General features: G+C 39.8%; 1 protein-coding gene across 3 annotated transcripts in view; it reads left to right on the top strand.

Annotated features, from left to right (window-relative positions):
* The first annotated feature begins 1856 nt into the window (after positions 1–1856).
* Positions 1857–19594, top strand: part of camsap1b (calmodulin regulated spectrin-associated protein 1b) — a 30457-nt gene continuing 12719 nt past the window's right edge. The window contains exons 1-6 of one of the 3 annotated variants that reach the window (XM_084728396.1): positions 1857–2298; positions 4129–4294; positions 10328–10590; positions 14951–15112; positions 16639–16719; positions 17134–17166. In XM_084728396.1, the coding sequence (XP_084584522.1) occupies positions 4129–4294; positions 10328–10590; positions 14951–15112; positions 16639–16719; positions 17134–17166 (705 nt within the window). In that variant the 5' untranslated portion in view covers positions 1857–2298. Of the gene's footprint in view, positions 2299–4127; positions 4295–10327; positions 10591–14950; positions 15113–16638; positions 16720–17133; positions 17167–19594 lie in introns of all 3 variants that reach the window. The other 2 variants (XM_084728398.1, XM_084728397.1) reach the window with 2 other exon arrangements.

The following is a 19594-nucleotide window of genomic DNA, read 5'->3' as shown; positions in this document are numbered from 1 at the left end:
ATCAAACCTTCATCAAGGTTTCTTTGGTTTACAGTTATTTCAGCACAGTATTAAAAACAACTCATTAAACTTGCTCAAAACATGAAATCCCAACATTATCTATTAGAGTGCTTGCACTTGTCTTATAAATAAAATTAAGTTCCACTCTTAAAAATGGACTCAGTTTTTTTTCAGTCCTATAGGCATCAAATGGTTGAATTGTAATACAGAGACATCTTATTTGCCTTTTTTTCTTTCCCACAGGATAACGAAATTTTTCCATTTTTGCCTCCATCTGTTATTTTAAATTTCATTATGCATGTTAACAGTATTATTTCTTATAAATATATTTTATATTGCTTTAATGTCTTTGACTATAGATTGCTGCAGCTCAATGTCATCAGTGTATCCACGTAACCTTGGTGTTTGTATTAACCTGCCTGTGTATCCCTGCTCTGTTTTGTAGTTTTATTCAATTGACACACTTTTACTGATGGTCATTAGAATACAAACAGTTATTAGAGTACAGTTTGGCTGCTTTTTGACTGCATACTGATAAGTATTTGTACTTGTGCTGCTCTACAAACCCAGTGGTCTCATTTTCTGATTCCACATTTTAACACTAGATGGCATCATTGGTCAATGTCAGAGGGACGACACAGGACCATTACAGTCAATGGATAGGTCCATAACAATAAAACCTGTACGTGTTAAGTTCATAGGCCAATAGATAGAGATGGGCAGTAAATGTTTTTAAACCTTTGAGTATTTTGTAATTTGTAACAAAATACTTTCTTAGATCTAAGATTGTGTATTTGACACATTTCATATTATTTTATTTTTAAGACGTATTTTCATCCCTACATCTAAACTGTAGAAAAAACAAAAACTGTACAAGATTTTTCTCTATTTACATTCTTTGTCTAAATGCATGTGATTAACTCTAACCCTAACCTCTCACTGAATCAGTCAGTGGTCATTTTGACTCACAGAAACCACCCAGCATGCACCCATGAATTCACAGCCTCTGAGATATCCTGACTGGCAACTTCAAATCTATGATGTGAGAAAATAGCAGAGCTCATCTTTCCAATGTAGGAGGGTTAAGGTCATGATCAAGTATTTGTAATTTGTAACCTTTTATGAATTTGTACCTACTGAAATAAATAAATACTTGGCATGGTTGGCCAGAGTCCAGTGGTATGCTACAGCAAGTGGAGGTAATTCAAAGCTAAGCAAGTTAACAAAAACTGAAAATATTGTCATTATATTATATTATATTTAATTATATTCTATACTATTCTATTCTATTCTATTCTATTATATTATATTATATGTTGTTGTTTTCAGAATAGTTCCAGTTGGTCTCCAGACACAATTTGCTCATTTCAGTTGAGTTTTTATTGTTTAGAAAATGTTTACTTTTAGTTTTTATTATAATATTGTGGGTATTTGTCAGGGGCATAATTTTAAAAGTTCAGAATAGGTACAAGACAAACACAAAACTTTGCAGGCAATTGGCCCATGGTAATGTAGACATCCCAGGCTCAATAAACATATCTTTAACAAACTGACAAACGCTAAAACTAAAGACACTTCCTGTGTATTTTTTTTATTTTATTTTAGTTAGTTTTGTCAGTACACAATATTGTTTCAGTTTGTTTTCGTTTTTCTCTGAAGTCAAGTTTTTATTTTTTTTTTCAGTCAACTTAAATGTTTTTAACCCATAGTTTTACTTTAAGGTGTAGTTTTATTTGCCTATAATAACCTGGAGGTGAATAAGCTCCTGTGGGTACATTATTGACAGTTATTACCAGTATTACTAGTAACAGTCTGGACGGTAATCACGCATGCGCAGTCGTTGCTTAGACGAAGACTGGGTGATAATTACATTTCTATGGGCAGAGCGCGAACACACCACCGGTTCTCGCTGCACTGCCTGAGCCACTAGGATATGTGTAGGATATATATCTGTAAACTACCATGAAGCGTCTAGTACAGAGGTAGATTTTTAAATTGAAGACTTTCTGTACGTCGTGTTTCTTCACTGGAGAGCCCTCCCTTTTCTGCCTTGGCGTGTGTTTCGGCTGAAAGCCTGCCGTGGAGCTGTTGCCACACAGGCCGCGAAACGGCTCTTGTTGCTGGGAGGAGACCATTCAGACTCGCCTCCCTGCTAGCATTATTAGCTGGCTATGATGCGTCGCTGCAGATGGTGTATTTTCTACACAGCAGGCCACTGTAAAGCGAGGCAGGTCCTTGGTTAATTGTTCGCCCCGACGGGACTGAAGGGTGACTTGGAAATACACCACACCTTTCAAGGTAATGTGTTGCCAACTAGCTAACGTCATTCATGGGGCCGATGAATGCAGCGCTGCCTCTGTACTACACACCAGAAAGCTAACGGTTAGCCTGCTCAGTTAGCTGCTTTACATTTCCATGCATGGCCATTTAGCTAACCTAGTGTTAGGCAAAAGGGTACCATACTACCTAACGGTTCTAGAGATTATGATAACACCACCATACTAACGTTATAATTGTGGCTAATTCAGTTAATTAGCAATTACCTAGCTTGTGCAACAAGCCAGCCCCAGGCCGTTAACGGTAAGATGATGGGGAGATGGTAATGTAACGTTGAGTTAATGCTTTATTAACTTTGTTAACCCTAGTTTTCTGGCCAAATAAAGGTAACATTTTAGTGTCTTAGTGTGAAAGTATACTGAATATAAGCAGGTGTTTCCTTCAAAATTGCCTTGCTGTCAATGAATCAGAAATGTTCGTTGATAATATAGACTACATGTAGATTTTCACTTAGGAATTCTGTCTGACGTGTTGAAGTCAAGCAAAAAAAGTCTCAAAATAATGGAAATATCCAAGCAAGACATAAGTCTGAAGCAGCAATTGGAAGTGAAAGTGCGCTGATTAGAAACATAAGTCTGCTTGACTAAGTGCACTCGGTGTTAGTCACAGTAATCATTTACTACTTTGCTATTTTTCCAAAGCAAAGTTGCAAAATGCTTCAAAAGAGAATTGACAGAACCACTAAGATTACCAGAAATAATCAAAAGTTAGAAGAGGCAGAGTACAGATAGATTTAAAGGAAGTCACTGAGACAGACTGTGCAACTACCAAGAGTTTTATTATGAGATTTGGTGTTGTCTGTCTATCTGTGAGTGTGTAGTTAAGTTTATTTAGAGAGAGAGAGAGAGAGTGAAAATATTAAATAGACATGGTAAATACACGGTTAACAAATGCGAGATTTAGGCAAAAGGCTATTTTTTGAGCTGTAGTCGATGGTCAAGGTGTTTAATGGCTTCCTAAAGTACAGCAAAGCAAAACAGAACATGCAGTTTAAAGATAGAAAAGGGACACGTGGTTGTTAAAAACAGTAAAATGTAGTTGCAACACATGTAAACAAGCAAGACATATACAGTCCATACAGTAAATATGTGCACATACAAAACAGTATTGACATATACATCCATAGAGCAACATTTGCAGTCAGATATTGCAAACAAGAGGGACACATCGATAGTGCTGACACGTGTATGTATTAATCATCCAGTTTAAGTAGTTAGGTATCAGTAAGATAGTTTAGTTTTTTTTTAATAGTTAAAATGCAGGTTCAGACAACTAGTATGAACGTTTATTCAAAGTAGGAAAAAGTCCCTGACCAACATCAGATAATCTTTTTCTCAGCAGCTTGTCACAGTGTGCGTATGTAATGACTAGTGGGTTTCATTCTTGTATTTAGCACTGTTTTCAGTCACTATGGCCTCACTGGAGGTTCAGACAGTGATTCCACTCTGTCATCAAGCATTTGACATAATGAATGTGATCTTGCCTGCAAGGATGCTACTTAGGTACTTACGTCTCAACCACCAGATGTAAGCCTAATCGACCACTTAAGGGAGGATCAACGGCAGCAACCAAAATAGTATTTTCCTTAATAATCAACAAACACCAGATGAGGATTTTATTTGATTATTTATTGAAGAATCACTCTAATAGAGCATCCAGCCGTGCCAGTGAGAACTGCAGCTTGGCAGATTGTGGATGGTTAACGTTTTGTCATTTGGCTGTATTTGTTATTCAACAGTATGTTCAGTATAATTCTGATGTAACATCATGTCTATTATTTATTTTTGAAGGATGGACGTTGATTTGTGTGCTGGCGGGGACAGTACCAGGAGAAAAGTGGATTTGACCGGGGTTGCAGAAGGCACAATGGACGTTGTACCATTGGAGATGTATGACTCTGCCAGAGCAAAAATAGCTGCCAACCTGCGGTGGCTTTTTGCCAAAGCCTATGGCATTGGTGAGTAATTTAATTTACATTCATGCTATAGGAATGCTAAGTGCGTATGTTTTTGAGATTTATAGTTGGCTATATGCCTTACTTATTAAATAATATCTACATATTAACCATTACAGACAGGTAGTGTATGTGTGTACTCAGAAAGTTTAATAGGGCCTAAGGTAGTGCTATCTGCAGCATATTTTCCTTATATTCTAATAGTTATTTCAGATAGTGTTGTTCAACAATGGTTTAAACTTGTCCACACACTGACACTCAGCAGATTCTGTCGAGCTTCAGTGGTGAAACACGGAGAGGAAAAGGGAAAGAGAAAGAAATATTTGTGGATGTGTGCACTCGAGCCAACACTAATTCCCCTATGACACTTGGCAACTCCCTCACTGACTCACCAGATCCATCCATTCTTGTAGGGTGGCCAGTGAGATTGAACCCAAATCAGGGTGAGTGACAGGCACTGAGGATTAGGCTATATTTGTTAGACTGTACTCAGAGTGTGGAAAATACTGATCTGCGCTGCCAGTCAGTCACCCCCTGTTAAGATAGTATCAGCATTAGTAACCAGGCATTTAGGCCAGATTTTCCTGTCTTTTTTTGTGGTTCCAGCAGTCAAGATTTGAATACATTTCAGGACTGACATGTGTTTTATGAATTTAGGACAACCCCTAAGGATTTCCTTCTGCTGGATTGCTGCTTATCTTCTCTTGTGTAGTTAGTATCTTAAGAACACTTTCTTTCTCTGGGCACAGCTGGTCAAGTGCATGATGGAGAGAGCTCAATGTCAGATTTTATTTTTGTTTAGATGAAATTACTGTTAATGTGAAGTTTGGCAGTTATTTAAGGCAAAACTTGCAACCCTATTACATACCAAAGCTATCCTCCAAGACTAAGATCCTCTAGCACCCTTGGTATAACCATGAAGGTTAATTTATTGAAGTGCTTTAGAGAGATGTTGATTCAATGTGTTTAATTTGGTGGCTGTAGTTTGTGGTGCTGTTGGAACACTAGGGTTGGGCGATTGGTTAAAATGAGATGTGTTTGAGCTGGGAGTCTGCTATGTTTGGTTTGCATACAACAATGCACCTTTGGAATCCAAGTTTCTCTCTTTTGCCAAACTAAGACTAGTGTAATTGCCATGGTACATCGTCGTCAAACAACAACAACAACAAAAACACTCAAAAAAAGGATACCTGATATATTTATCCAAGTGCCCAACCCTACGTGACACACCACCCTAATTGATATAAATGGGATGGACAAAATATTAGAAACACCTCTCAGTTTAACATCCAGTGGACTAATACTGCTAACTGAGTGTACAAGTGAGGTCCAGTGGTCCTGACCAAAACACAAAATGTAGTTAGATGTTAGAACTAGTTGTGGTTGGGGGTTATGTTGTTTTAGCCAGTGAGTGTGCTGAAAACTAGCAGGTAGCCAATCATCATTTGGGGCTCCAGTTGAATAAATAGTGAAACTCTAGTTGAGAGACTCCCATTCTTCATATCTCTAGGCTGTGAAATGTTTACCTTTGGTCCAGTATTTCTTTGTTCATGCCTATATATTAACCATGAGAAAAACAAATCTGCCATGTGTGAGATTGTCGGCCTCTGAGAGCCTTCACTCACATAATTTTTTATTATTATTAGGGCTTTTGTCTTTATTTTAGATAGGCACAGCTGAAGACATGACAGGAAAGGGGGTAGAGGGAGGGAGAATGACATGCAGTAAATGGGTCACAGGCGGGAATCGAACCAGCGATTGCTGCAGAGGATCAACAGCCTCAGTACATGGGGCGAATGCTCTACCAACTGAGCTATGGGAGCACCCCTCAAATAATAAATTTTTAACCTCTAAACTCAAACATAGAAACAGAACATCGGAACTGTTTGGCAGGTGTTGTTTCATCATCAGCACCCAAAAATATTAAAATCACAGGATGCCGCCATTGTTTTACTGCAGAGCTGTTATTTACCTTCTGATTTTCAACACAGTATTCCCTTATCGTAGCAGCTGAGCTTAGTCAGTTTAAGCCTCAGCTATCTGATGCATGAGTCCCATCATTCACTGCTTTGCATGTCTGTTGCATCAGTGCAATCTCTGTTCGAATCATGCATCATTATTTCGGATGCTTGTACAAGCCTTCTTTTGTATTCTGCAGTCTCCTATATATCTGTGGCCATTACAAAGATTTCCTAATGCCACTCAAGCATTCATGTTAAACAAATGACAGTAAGTTGGAAGTCTTAATGGTAATCCAGTTTGTGGATAGAAAGCTAATGTCCTTTTTGTCTGCTTTTTTTTTTTCTTCTTCTTCAGCCTAGCATTTGGCTCTAGGCAAATCGGGTTATTTGCTCTTAGGTTCATTACTTAAACTCATATTTTCTCAGAGTTCATATTAAGGCTTGCAGGCATTTGCTTGCTTAGTTCACATTCTGTCATTGTAGGCCCTGGCTGTCTGATGATGGAGCATGACAACATCTCTGTGTAAACAAAAACGATGCATCACAAATGAACTTGGGTGGAGATGCTGTTCAAGTTACAATAGAAAGCATACATTAGCCCCGAAGCTTTGGCAGCTCAGAGGGATGCAACTCTCAGGTGCAGCCGCAGTTATCTTCCTCCTATGGGAACTGAATATACCAGGCCCATTTGCTTTTTCACCCTATGGCTCATATGGTGTCTGCTGAATTTCTAATGATGCAGTCGTTTTGCATGGCTCGTGCAATGACTGACAGACACAAACAGTGCCATGTAAACAGTTGAAGTGACGTAGTTCCGTTCTAACATGCGTGCAGCCGTGTTGTGATGTAGGGGTTTGTCAGGGTTTCGGGTGCATCTGGTGTGTATTCATCAGCCTTGGTTCCATGTTAAGTCTTTGATTGTGCATGTCAATGTTTTTGTACATCCTCTCCTGTCCTACTGCCCTCTGCATGGGCCACAGCTGCTCCCAGCCTGAGTGACAGCCAGCCAGACACAACACCGGTGAGAGCCAGCACCTGTCATTGTCCCAGGCCTATCAAGGGTCCTTACCCTGCTCTTCCCTGCTTGTTCTGATAGTGTTGTGGTGCTGATCATGGTCGGCTGACTCTGCTGTAGCACATCCTGGGTCTGTCCTTATGCTCCACCGTATCCCAGTTAGTAAATGTTTCAGCCGGGTTCCTGGTGGCAGGAGGGTGGGGGGCATCTGCCACACAACATCAGTGTCTGTGGAATGAAGTCAAACGTGAAGTCTCGCCCCAGCCAGACCCCTTTGTTTTCACACACAATCATTCCCACTGTTCAAATGTGTTTATATACTCAGACGGAATGACCCACACTGCTGGGTGTTACACACAATAGATTAATGCTGTTGTACAATGACATCCTTATTTGCACCATGTGTTCAGTGGCAGACAGCATATCTGTGTTGTTGTAATGCATGTGGAATGCAGTAAACAGCATCCATGTGATCTAAGCATCAGCAGGTACTGATATAATGGTTGGATGTTTAATTGTGGTAAAATCACCACTTCTTTTTCCATTATGTAGCCTGATTCTTATATGGCAACAAATCTTCATAGTTTCATTAGATTTGCATGGAGATTTGATGTATCAAAACAAAGGGGTTTGTATTGGCTAAATACAGCTGATTAAAATCCAGTCCTTTATTTTATGAACATTATTGTGTTTTGTCCACCTTAGCCTGCTCGTGTAAAATTGCAGTGTGTGAATGTGACAAATTATTTGGGCATAACAGCGCGATAGACTGAGATCAGACACTGAGCTTAGCAAAATGCATGTATTTGTTTACTGTCTTCACCTACATTAGCAAAGAACAGTGTAGCAAATGTTCAGCAATTAGTTTACCGTTGCTGTTGCCAGTTAAACTGATGGACGTCACCAGTAGACGATTATATCAGCTGTTGCTAATTAACATTAATTCCCTGAGTAATTAGTAGTTGATGACAAGCCAAAATGTATGCTTATCAGCTTTTGATTTTTGGACCAGGTCCTCCTGTATTTGAATCAAGTTGCTTGTGAAAAAAAAAGTTCTGTCAGAGTTAGTAGCCTTCAGCTGTTTGTTTTAATGTGTCAGATACATATTTAGTTAACTTTTTGATAAATATCAAATACAAAAAGTATCAGATTGGATTCTGTATCGGCACACACCCAGTATTAAGGAACTGAGAAACTGGGGCCAAAAAAACTAGCGCTATGCAATTAATTGAAATATTGTAATGAAATATAGCAGTAATGACTACAATATTCAAATTGCAGAACCTGCAATATTTTAATAAAGGAAAATACTACTATAATATAATACTTTATATACTAAAATACACATTTTTTTTCTATACAAAATCTTTAGGCTATTCTTTAGCTGGTGTCCAGTAACATAAAAGACTGAAGTTAAATGTCATGTTTAATCTAGGGCTGCAACTTCTATAAGATCCTCAAAAATAGGGAAAAACACTTATCCCAGTTTCTCAAAGTTCAAGGTGATGTCGTGAATTGTCTTGTTTCGTCAGTCTAAAACCCAATAATAATCAGTTTACTATGGTAGTGATCAGAAAAAAGCAGGAACTAACTGGAGAAGCTAACTGAAACACCACCACAAAATGCGATATGATAAATGGCAGACAAACAACAGGAAAATCCCTTACTCCTGACCGTACAGAAATCAGTGTGAGACTTACCAGTGAATCACTCTACCCAAAAAAGCTGTTGTAGGCACTTGTGAATTACAGAAGTTACTTTTTTTTTTTAAATTTAAAAATGCTTTCCCTGGGAAATGTGACATGAGTTCAGAGTCATAATTGTCTAGAACTGGGCAGCCTAAACTGACTTTGTGATCTGTCTTATCTGTGATCTGTGATCTGTTTTACATAGCCTTTTTTATCAAACTCCAGTCTTTTGCCTCCTCACTTGTGCACTTCAACATTTTTGCTTGGTGTACTACCATCCACAAAAGCAGCTGCTGGAAGACACTGCCTGCCTGCCTGCCTTCCTGTTTTTGTGAGCAGGAGATTGGCGATGAGTGGCTCCCTTTATCCTGTCAGTCAGAGCAGACACTAAGAACGCATCACACAAACACACACGCACACGCACACGCACATACACACACACACATTCGGCTTATGCTGTGTTACTGAAGCTCAGGCAGAGTTCAGAACAGATTTAACAGAACAGCATTATTTTCTATCACCACACTGTTTTGTGCTGTGCAGGATTTTGGACAGGTTTTGTGCATCATTTTTGACCTATTTGAAGGCTCAGTCTGTGGTTTAACTTTCAGTATATGTTTGGTTTGTGCATGCCTGAAGTGAAACACTTCATCCCTTGCCCTTATATGGTTGTGGTTGATTTTCAAGAGTGACTTCATATCCAAAGCAACAGAATCTCTTGTGTAGGTCACTGTTTTCTTTTCGTTTTTTGTGGATCCAGTATTGTTAAATTAGTGCTGGCAAAGCCCACTGTGTCACCTGAGAAGGCCGCTCTCACTGAGGACCAATGCAATGAGGCCATAAGATCAAACTTACAATTACAAATAGCTATGTTTGCTCCGTGTAAAATGGAGCCTGCACAGAGTAAATATTACATGTAAAGCACTGTTGCGTTCCTTGTTGCCTGTTGACACTGTAAAAGTGTGATGGGTGTAGCCTGAAGTAGACGGAGATATTGGTGTTGTTAGTTGTTTGCCAGGCAGCATTGTTTTTCTCCTTCATAATACAGTATCTTACTATATTGTTTTTACTGGCTAGATCAGTACAAGGCAGCACAAACACAGCTTGCTTGACCCCCCAGTTTAGTGATATTAAGAGGTTTGTGAATTTGTGGACTTGAAAAGCACTTTATGATGTCTTGAGAAAACGTCTTTGTTAACAAAACATCTGCACTTTTTGGAATAAATCAGTGCAGAAGTGATGTGTGTACAGAAATTGACTTTTTGACCAGCTAGCCCACGTTTGTCTTCAATTCAGGTCACAAGCTAAACTGCACATACCTCTTGACATAGAAATGCCACGTGGTTCATCTGTCCCCTCTCATTTGTTGCAGACCATATTCCAGAGGACTTAAGGGACCCATTCTACACAGACCAGTACGACCAAGAACACATCAAGCCACCTGTAATCCGCCTTCTGCTGTCCTGTGAGCTCTACTGCCGTGTCTGCGCCCTCATCCTCAAGACGGAGCAGGCAGCGTCTCTTCAGTCCCACTTGTCTGTCATTCAGGCTCTGTCCAGGAAGGGCATATATGTCGTGGAAAGTGACGATACACCCGTCACAGATGAGGACCTGGCCTGTATGCCCATCAAAATGGTGAGTGGATGGACCTGAGTTAGTGTTTGTAGATATGTGGTAGGTTTGCTAATTGACTATTTTCAACTTTAGCTGCTGCTTTTAATGAATTAAAAAGTCAGTAATACCTATATGATTATACTCTTATTGGGTTTAGACACATTCAGCACCAGGCAGGTCATGATGTTGCAGTAGCTTTTACAAAATGTAACTTGTAGCACAGATTGCCTGTCAGAGAAGAAGGAAATGAGGCCAGAAGCCATAACAACTTTGCACATTACCTGTTAGATCCGTAGCTCTTCCTGCTTCTGATGTATTATCTTACCACAGTGGAATCAGTGGAAGAGACTATTGCTTTTATCTTTATTCAGAGGACCAATAAATCTCAGCCACAAGCGTTTGAGACACGATAAAGCTTATATCCACTATGTAGAGTAACTTTAAAATGTAGTGGGTAGGTGTATAAGTTATTTGCAATTTTTGTACATCCTACACTGCATATAACTGAGCTTCTGACATATTTTGTAGCTTGTCTTAGTGGAACAATTGGCAGATGATTTGGCTGCACCCTTATCATTCTTTATTCAAATTAAGAGGTGAACTTTGACTGTTACTCATGCTAATCGTGAGAGGACTTTCATGCAAGATAGGGCTGTGGTTGGAGTTTGTTGTGGGTTTGTTATTGTGCTATGGCAATGCTGTTTCACTCTGTGTTGAAGGGTTTTGGCCAGACTCTTGCCCTTAAAAACACTTAATTAAGTTTTCTAACATCTGTTCTTTCTCTTGTCGTTAGCCAAATATCACAACCTCTTCTCATTTTCTGGGTAGTTTTTATAGTAAAGCTTTTCTTTTTGTAATATTATATAACCTAACTAAGTTAAAAGGCCAAAACAATGCACCATTGTTTTTACATTACAAACATGGGCTGGAAGTTGAGGTGGGCTGCAATTCATTATTACTAATAACTGCATTACATTTAGGGCTGCAACAAACTTAACTAACATTTGATACCAATTAAAGTCTTACACTCTGGACCTTTAATTCTGGCTTCCTTATGCTTTATAACTTTGTCAAAGATATAATTTTCTTATCTAGTTCATGAAAAAAAAGAATGTACAAATCCTGATAAAAATTAAGGGCTATGCCCTCTCACAACAGGCAGTTTAATCAGTTACATCAGTGTTAAGAGGGTTACTCTTGTGGTAATACTTCATAAGAATGGATTTTATTGTCTGATACTTTTCTCACCTACATTTTTGCAAATCTCTTAAGAGCATTTGCTGAATGCTGGCAGATGAAATCTTCCCCTTTTGTCCTCAAATGCCCAGTTTAAATGCCTTTTCTGCAGCCCTGCCTCCCTGCTGTTCATTAGTTTGCGTCTAGGGAATATATAAATATTTTGACAGAAAAGTTTTGTCCATTTATGCAGAATGGCTCTACTGACCCATTGTGTAGTCATCAAACGAGTGTAAGGCTTAGAATATTTTTTTCAGATCAGCTCTTAAACAGGTTAAATGTCCTCTGTGTATAACCCACATTCTCTTGGTCATCACCTGAATCAACAGCACCACGTCACAGTGTGGTGAATGAAGTGCAGAGTAGCCCCCACCCCTCTGCTGCAATGAGATCCGATATCTCACTATTTCACCAGCAGCACTTCACACAGGATAGAATGAACACCAACCAGCTCACTTGCTCTCAGCCATCTTCCTACCCTTTTGTTACCATGGAAACCGGCAATGGTGTTGAGCCTCCGCTCTGCAGGTTGGCCAGTCAGGGACATGCATCTGCTTTTCCTGCTAGCGGCCTGACAAAATAATCTACACAGGACTGTGTTTAAGCAGCCAGACACAAAGCCCTGGTGAGGGGATGGAAAATCCTGAGCAGGACACTGCTTATGTCTGATAGACTGTTGGAACCCCCTCCTAGTTTGCTGACTTGACAAGTAGTTTCCATAGCAACCCACATTTTTCTACTTGTGTGTGTGTGCATGTTTGTGAAACAGATTCAGTACCTGCTGACAGTTCCTCTGCACCTTGTCTGGCTCTTGTTGGGGCTACAGCTGGGGCTTGTAAGACCTTGAGAAATTAGCCATTCTCTTGAGTCCACTTAAACTTTGGTGTGTGTGTCTGTGTGTGAGCACACTGTCTGTCAGGAGCAGGCGCACACACACAGCTCAGGGCAACAGCAGCCCCTGCTCCCCATGGAACTCCATGCTGAGCTGAGTGAGTGTTGGAGGAGAACAAAAGATTGAGCAGCACATCATGCTGTTATATTTGCCCTTTTGTTTATTATTGAGCACTTCTTATTGACACTTGGGTGGTAAATGCAGTCCTCCTTTTGTTGAGTTATTCACTATTTTCTTGCTGCCTTAATTATGCTTGGACTTTTCTGTTCATAATATACTGTATATCAACTGAGACTTTTACCTATTAGTGTGTGAAACTAGACCCTGACAGATGGTAAATTTGTTAAGCCATCATCAATATTTGAGATTTAAAAATAGCCATATATCAGCTGATATTATTAAAAATACAAATACATGGAATGAATCTGTGATAAACTATTTGAGAATGACTGATAAATGATAATAAAGTCTTCATCACTATACCTCTGTACTTTCCCCTCCATGTGCTAGCAGTGAGAGTTGGAGGACAATTTTGGTTTAATAAAACGTCAGTCTTTTTCTGCTCTATTGGTTATGACAACATGGTACTCACCAAAATAATTGTTTAGATCTGGGAACAGGCTGACATGACACAAAAGAAAGAAAGAAAGCATAGGTGAACGATGCAGTTACTACTGCTAGTATTTCCAAACATTGGGCTTTTTATGATAATTTTGATTGTCTGATTGACAAGCCATGTCACTATGTTCCCAGATCACAGAAATTATTTTTTGAGTGTGTTGTCTCATAGCTGAGAATGATGGACTAACTTTAGAAATGAGATGAGACTTTTAATAAACTTGAATCATCCTTTAAATTGAGGCAGTTTGAACAGAATTCTGGCAGTCTAAAATAAACAAAAAATAATCTAAAATGGCTATATTGCCTAAGTTGTCTTTGAAAACATTTATAAGCTAATCAAAAAAGTAGATGCTGTGTGAGTGACTGTGTGAGCTAGCAAAACTGGAGTAGCCTTTAACGTCTTTTATGCACACTCGTCATCTTTTCTTCATGTAATAACTTGTCCCTGTCTTGTGTATGACTGGGAAGCAGAATTTCACTTTATTGTCTGTGTCCATGTAGGTCGTGCTGCGGTGAAAGCTCTGAATAGCTCTGAATAGCTCTCATTCGTTATGTTAACGAGCCTAATCTCTGTGCACTTCCATCACCAATTTGATTAGACTAGCAGAACATTGCACAAATCACACACTGCAGCTGAAAATATTTGTTCTGTTATGGATTCAGGTGCTGCATTTAACAAACATTTACATACAATGAGATTTAGAATAAGAAATTTAGAACTACCAAATTTGGGTTTTGCCAGCCAAGGTTTTACCAGCAGATTTATTAGTATCTGGCTGGTGTAAATTCTCATCCTAGCTATCAAGAAGCAATATTTTTACTGTTAGGCACCAGGTGTTAACCCGCTTTGTGTAGGGATACCCCTGCTGGGCCTCTTGATTACTCTAGGATATAAAGAGTGGGTTTAAGGGTGGACACCCATTGTGCTGAATGAGAGGTTTCACCTTTGATTGAATGGTGGAAGGATATTTAAAGCTACACAACTGGTCAAGAACCTCAGTCCCACTAGAGCTCTAAATTTTACACTTCTTTGACCCATTAATCTCATTCAGTTTATTCAAATTTATAGTGACTGTTATAATGTCCCAGAATCCTCTGGTTACCAACTATGTTTCATTTCCTGCAAAAGTAATGCAGTATGTTTTGTGTGTTGTTCAAACATGTCTGAAGGATATTCAAAGCAAACACTCCCCTATCTGCCAATTATACACAGCAAAGTCTATGGAGCGTACTACTGCATGTGTGTGGGGGGGAAAAAATGTTGTATGAAGCCTTTTGTGGCTCCACATGTTTTGGCGGAAAATTTGATAAATTGTGTCATGTGATGTCTCCAGTTGGTGGTAATTTCTTACATTTCACAGGGTAGCTTTATCAGGAAGGGTAAACTCTAAACACACACTAAATACATTTTAAATATTTGTCTTAGTCCTTATTGCTTGTTAGAATTACAGGGTAAATGCGTACATTATATCATATTCCACACTAATAAGCTCTACAGTGTTTTATGTTGTTTGGGTAAATCTGCATTAGATTGCAATCTCATCTTACTTGCCTGCAGCTTTGATTGTAATTGCATTGGAAAGTCTGAAAAAAAAATCCACTGTCCTCTATTTCTCTTTCTGCCTCACCCAGAGTGCTCACATGCCCATGATCGATGCCCTGATGATGGCCTACACAGTGGAGATGATCAGCATTGAGAAAGTGGTGGCTTCTGTCAAGCGCTTCTCCACCTTCAGTGCCTCCAAGGAGCTGCCCTTTGACCTGGAGGATGCAATGATCTTCTGGATCAACAAGGTTTGAATACACAGACATTTAGTGCAGATACAACAAAAGAAACACAGCAGCACATTCCTAAAAACTTTTCACAGCAACAGCGTTCAACTTGTCTTGTGCTAGGTCCAGCCTATCATTCCCTGAATGCCTAGCTGACTATGATCTAAGGCACACACTGATATCATAGGTCACTTGTTTTCTCGAGGCCTGTATGGTGCTCAGAGACGGGCCAGCAGATAAGGAGTGTGGATCTGGTGTGCACATAAGAGGCTCGGGCTCATGTTGCACTTGCCTTTCAATGTGTTGAAGGCCTGAGGCAGCGAAAGTGATGACTCAATGTGTCCATTAATCATAATGATGTCCCCCACTGTCTGGGAAAAGGAAAGTGTCCATTTGTGATGGATGATGTTTGTTTCCAAGTAGGAAAAACTTTCCTGGTTAATCTCTTAATATTTGTATTTTCTCATTCCATCATGTGATCATGAAAAATATCTGTTTGAGGTTAAGTAACTTATTACTGATCCTTGGATATAACTGCACCGACATGCATAGAACTAACTTTCGTGGCTTTTCCTCCATCAAAGACACACCAGAGGTGCTGAGGTTTGTGATCCTGCACTAAGGCAGACTAGCTGTTGGAGCGGTTTACAACCCACACACCCTTTAGGCTGACTGGACTGGGATGACACTCATGAGGCGGACCCTCCATGCAAATGTGCAAATGGAGTGAGAGTGGGTAGGAGGAGTATGTAGGCCAGTTTGGGAGCGTATGTTTTGGCCAGCAAAGTATTAGCCATAGGAGAGACTGGTGATACATGGTAACATTGGCATGGGTATCAGAAGCTTGCACGCAATGCTTCTTGGTACATGCAGGCACTGCTGCACGGCTCAGCAAGCAGGAGAACTGAGTTTTCTCAGTCAATATACAACACATCAAGGAATTTATTGTTTCAGTTGACTAAGTTTATCATCGACACTGACTGGACATCCACATGAAAAGCAATGAATTTTTCCTATAAGTGACTGGGTGATAGTCAACTTTCTTCGGATAGTGAATTCTCACGTTTCATGTAAAGAAAACACCTAGTGACTGTAACTGGGGTATAAGTTTAGAGAAACATGATTTCTCGTGGTAGATTTCTCCTGGAGAATGCAGATTTTTTGCCAGCCAGACTGAAACTAACACAAACTAGCCTCCAGAACTCTAAATAACTTTCCACTACTAAATAATTGACAATTGGTAAAATTCAGAAACATTTGTGCTGTGACAAAGAGTTCTGTTTGTTAGTTCTCTCACTGAGCTGTCAGTTTGCTCCAACAAAGACACGTGCGCCCAGGAAGAAAGTAAAACAAGTTAAAACAAGTGAGCCAATCTTTCAAAATGAGGTTGGAGGCGAGAAACCTGGCTACTGACCTGTTCCATGTATATGCAGATTTAATGTAACAGTGTTACTACAAAATATGCGAACACATTCTTAAAATAATCTTAAAACCTGGTTTCTTGAATGCATGCAAACGTCCTGAAAGTATCATTATTTCCTCTGCAGGTGAACATGAAGATGAGAGAGATCACAGAAAGGGAGCACAAAGTCAAACACCACCCCCTGGAATCGCCCAGCCACCAAAAGGTAAAGCAACTCACAGTGTCCTCCAGTTGCTTCTTTTATGGGAGAGAATTCCCAAACCCTAAAATACCAGAGCCAGAAGTTTCTGCCTGTAGCTCCAAATTTCTGGTTTTGTGGGACTTTTAGACGTAACTCCTTTTTATTAAGAACATTTCCTCATTAAGCTTTTATCATCACCACAAAATCTTTATCAAGACAATATCTGCTTCAAGACAACAGCAGGATCCTTAGTTTTAATGAGGAATGTTTCTCCCTAATGGCATTTTGGAGTTGTTCTGACCCTGCTTTCTTTTTCTCTGTTTGAACCGGAAGCAGATCCAATCCTTTGTCTGTGACCTCTGACCTGTTAATCTTTCTGCTCCTGTTCCTCATCTGTCCCTCCCTTCCTCCCCTCTCTTATCCCTGCAAACTGGATAGTCTCCCTCCAAATGGTATTGGAAGCTAGTCCCTGTAAGTTGGATGCCAGCCCCCCTCCCCATAACCCCATTTTCTTCGCCCTCTCCCCCTTGCACGCATAGTTCTGTGTTGATGTGCGCGCACACTTCACCATGGCTCATTCAAGCTCATTCTGTGCTGCTTGTAGCCAGTGTGTCAGCAAGGGGGAGAAGGCTGACAGTTTTTTTTTTATTTTTTTTATTTCTTTTTTCCCCTTGTGGCAAATATACCACACAGGTGTTAGGTTATTCTGGCCTTTGTGAAGTGTCAAAAGATATTCTTTTAGCTACGCAATGTGTGCTATCTCATTTCAAGCTGAAGTAGGCCATGTGGATTCGCTGTGCGTGTGTGTATGTGGTATTTGCTTGCCCAGTGAGAATAGGAGCAAATCCATGCCTACACCTCTCCTTTGCTTTGCAGTCCCATCCCTGGCCACCTCCTCTCACTGATCTGCTTTGTCATTCCCCCTCCGGTCTCTCTCCTCTGCTCTCACACACTGTTTCCTCTGTGCCACGGCCTCCTCTGACAGTATCTCTGCTCTGTGTGTGTGTGTCAGCCTGATGTCATGCACGAGCTGGCCCACTGCATGCTGGAGCCAGAGGAGCTCTCCGAAGCGGTACAGTGCTCCCTCGTAGTCATGAGTAGACTCCCTTATGTAGAACTCTTTTAGTAGTAGAGCTTCTTTGGTTGGTAGTTTTTTCACCTGTGATTTGTGACAACAGCTGCTTTAGCACAGTTGGTTTAATTTTGTGGTATGGCCTCCCAACACATTGTAGGTGCATCTGAGTAAATGTTAAGAAAATGCTGTGTATTGTAAGTTATGTAGATAAATATCTTAACTTCTCAGCTGTGTTGTGCTGTTTGTGCTCTTTTTAAATTGTGCATGGTGGCTCATAGTTTTGCCAGACTTGCGCCAAGGTTTGGCATCTTTTATCAATTAGTGTTAAAAATAAATATTGCATTTTCCTTTAGGCATATACTCATATTTAAACGTTTAAAATATCAACAATATCAGCAAATGATAACTTTTTTATTTATAGACTCAACATAAGTAAATAATTCTTTAGATTAGTCTTTTTTTTTTTTTAAGAATTATGACCAAGCTGCATACTGAATGTGACAATTTACTGATCAATGCCCTTTGTTAGAAACTATAAACTAAACTATAGGGGTGTCTAAATGACCTCTTTGCTGTAGTTTGGTATTTCTGCACTGCAGTTTTTTTTTTTTTTTTTTTTTTGCACAGATTGATCTCTCACATAGGCTGTATTTGTTTCTGTCCTGAACAAATTCACTCGCATGCACCGCACGATGGTTCACGTCATGCCCACAGTGACACTTTAATGTCACATCCACACACATGCACATGCTAGCATGTTGTCTGCATTGAGGAGCGATAGACTCCAAGAGCAAGAGATAGAGAAGATTTAGGGAAAGAAAAGAGGGAGATATATGGGAGAGGACATGAGTGGAGAAGGCAAGAAAATGTGAAAGATGACATAAGGGGAGAAGAGAGTAGAAGAAATGTTGGGAAACAGAAAAGGAGGAGTAACCTGGAGAACTTTGGAAGAAAAAGTTGTTCAATAGGCAGTGTTTTTATTATGAACATACAAGTTAACTTTCCATTAAGAAAAGTTACAAAAACGTTTGACAAATAATCTAAATCCTATGTTCAGAATATGAATGGGATTTTTACTTCCAGTGCCTCACTGTTGAGCTCTATTGCAGTCATTCCCAGTTCTGCATCATGTGAAGCAACTGTCTTGCACACCTCTCATTACTCGTTATACTGCAGCCTGATCTGCATTTCTAATTAACTTTCATTAATCTCCTTTATTCCTCCTTTGCAAGTGTCAACAAGAATGGCGGATTGATTAGTCATTATGAAAGGAGTGGTGTTCCCAGTGTAAAATTAATATTTGTAAATCATGCAGAAGCATTTGAAGTCAGATGCAGCGGTACCAGTCAGTACAGTCTGCTTTGGAACCCGTGTGGTCTATATTTATGTTGCTGCAAATCACATGTAGGTCTGTAATCTCCATGTCTAGATTCTCTAATGGGTGCACATGCGTATGTACCAGTCTTTATTATTTGAGTTTGTTGTGTTTAGTTAAACTGTTCTTTTGCTCAGTTTGATCAATAAACTCTGGAAACTGAAATCGATACTGAAAATGGCCATCTTTACCAGCTGTATAGAGTATGTATCTAAAACTAATCCATCTGGGGTGAGTGAGTTTCTCTGAACTAACCACGCACTCATTTCCTATAAGTGGGCCAGTGATTACCCCAGTTTCCCTCCCAGTCAGCTGGCTCACGTTGCCTAGTTTGACTGGACTCCACCACTAAGGCCTGAGGAAGGCTGACCATCCACTCTGTGTTGTTCATATCACTGCTCTAACAACTCCACCTCCATCTCCTCATGGTTAACCAGGTCTTCAGGGTT

The sequence above is a fragment of the Lutjanus erythropterus genome, chromosome 10, assembly GCF_056507025.1.
Source record: "Lutjanus erythropterus isolate fLutEry1 chromosome 10, fLutEry1.hap2, whole genome shotgun sequence".
Classification (NCBI taxonomy): Eukaryota; Metazoa; Chordata; class Actinopteri; order Lutjaniformes; family Lutjanidae; genus Lutjanus; species Lutjanus erythropterus.
Note: the sequence above shows the minus strand (reverse complement) of the source record. Positions and strands in the feature narration are given on the sequence as shown.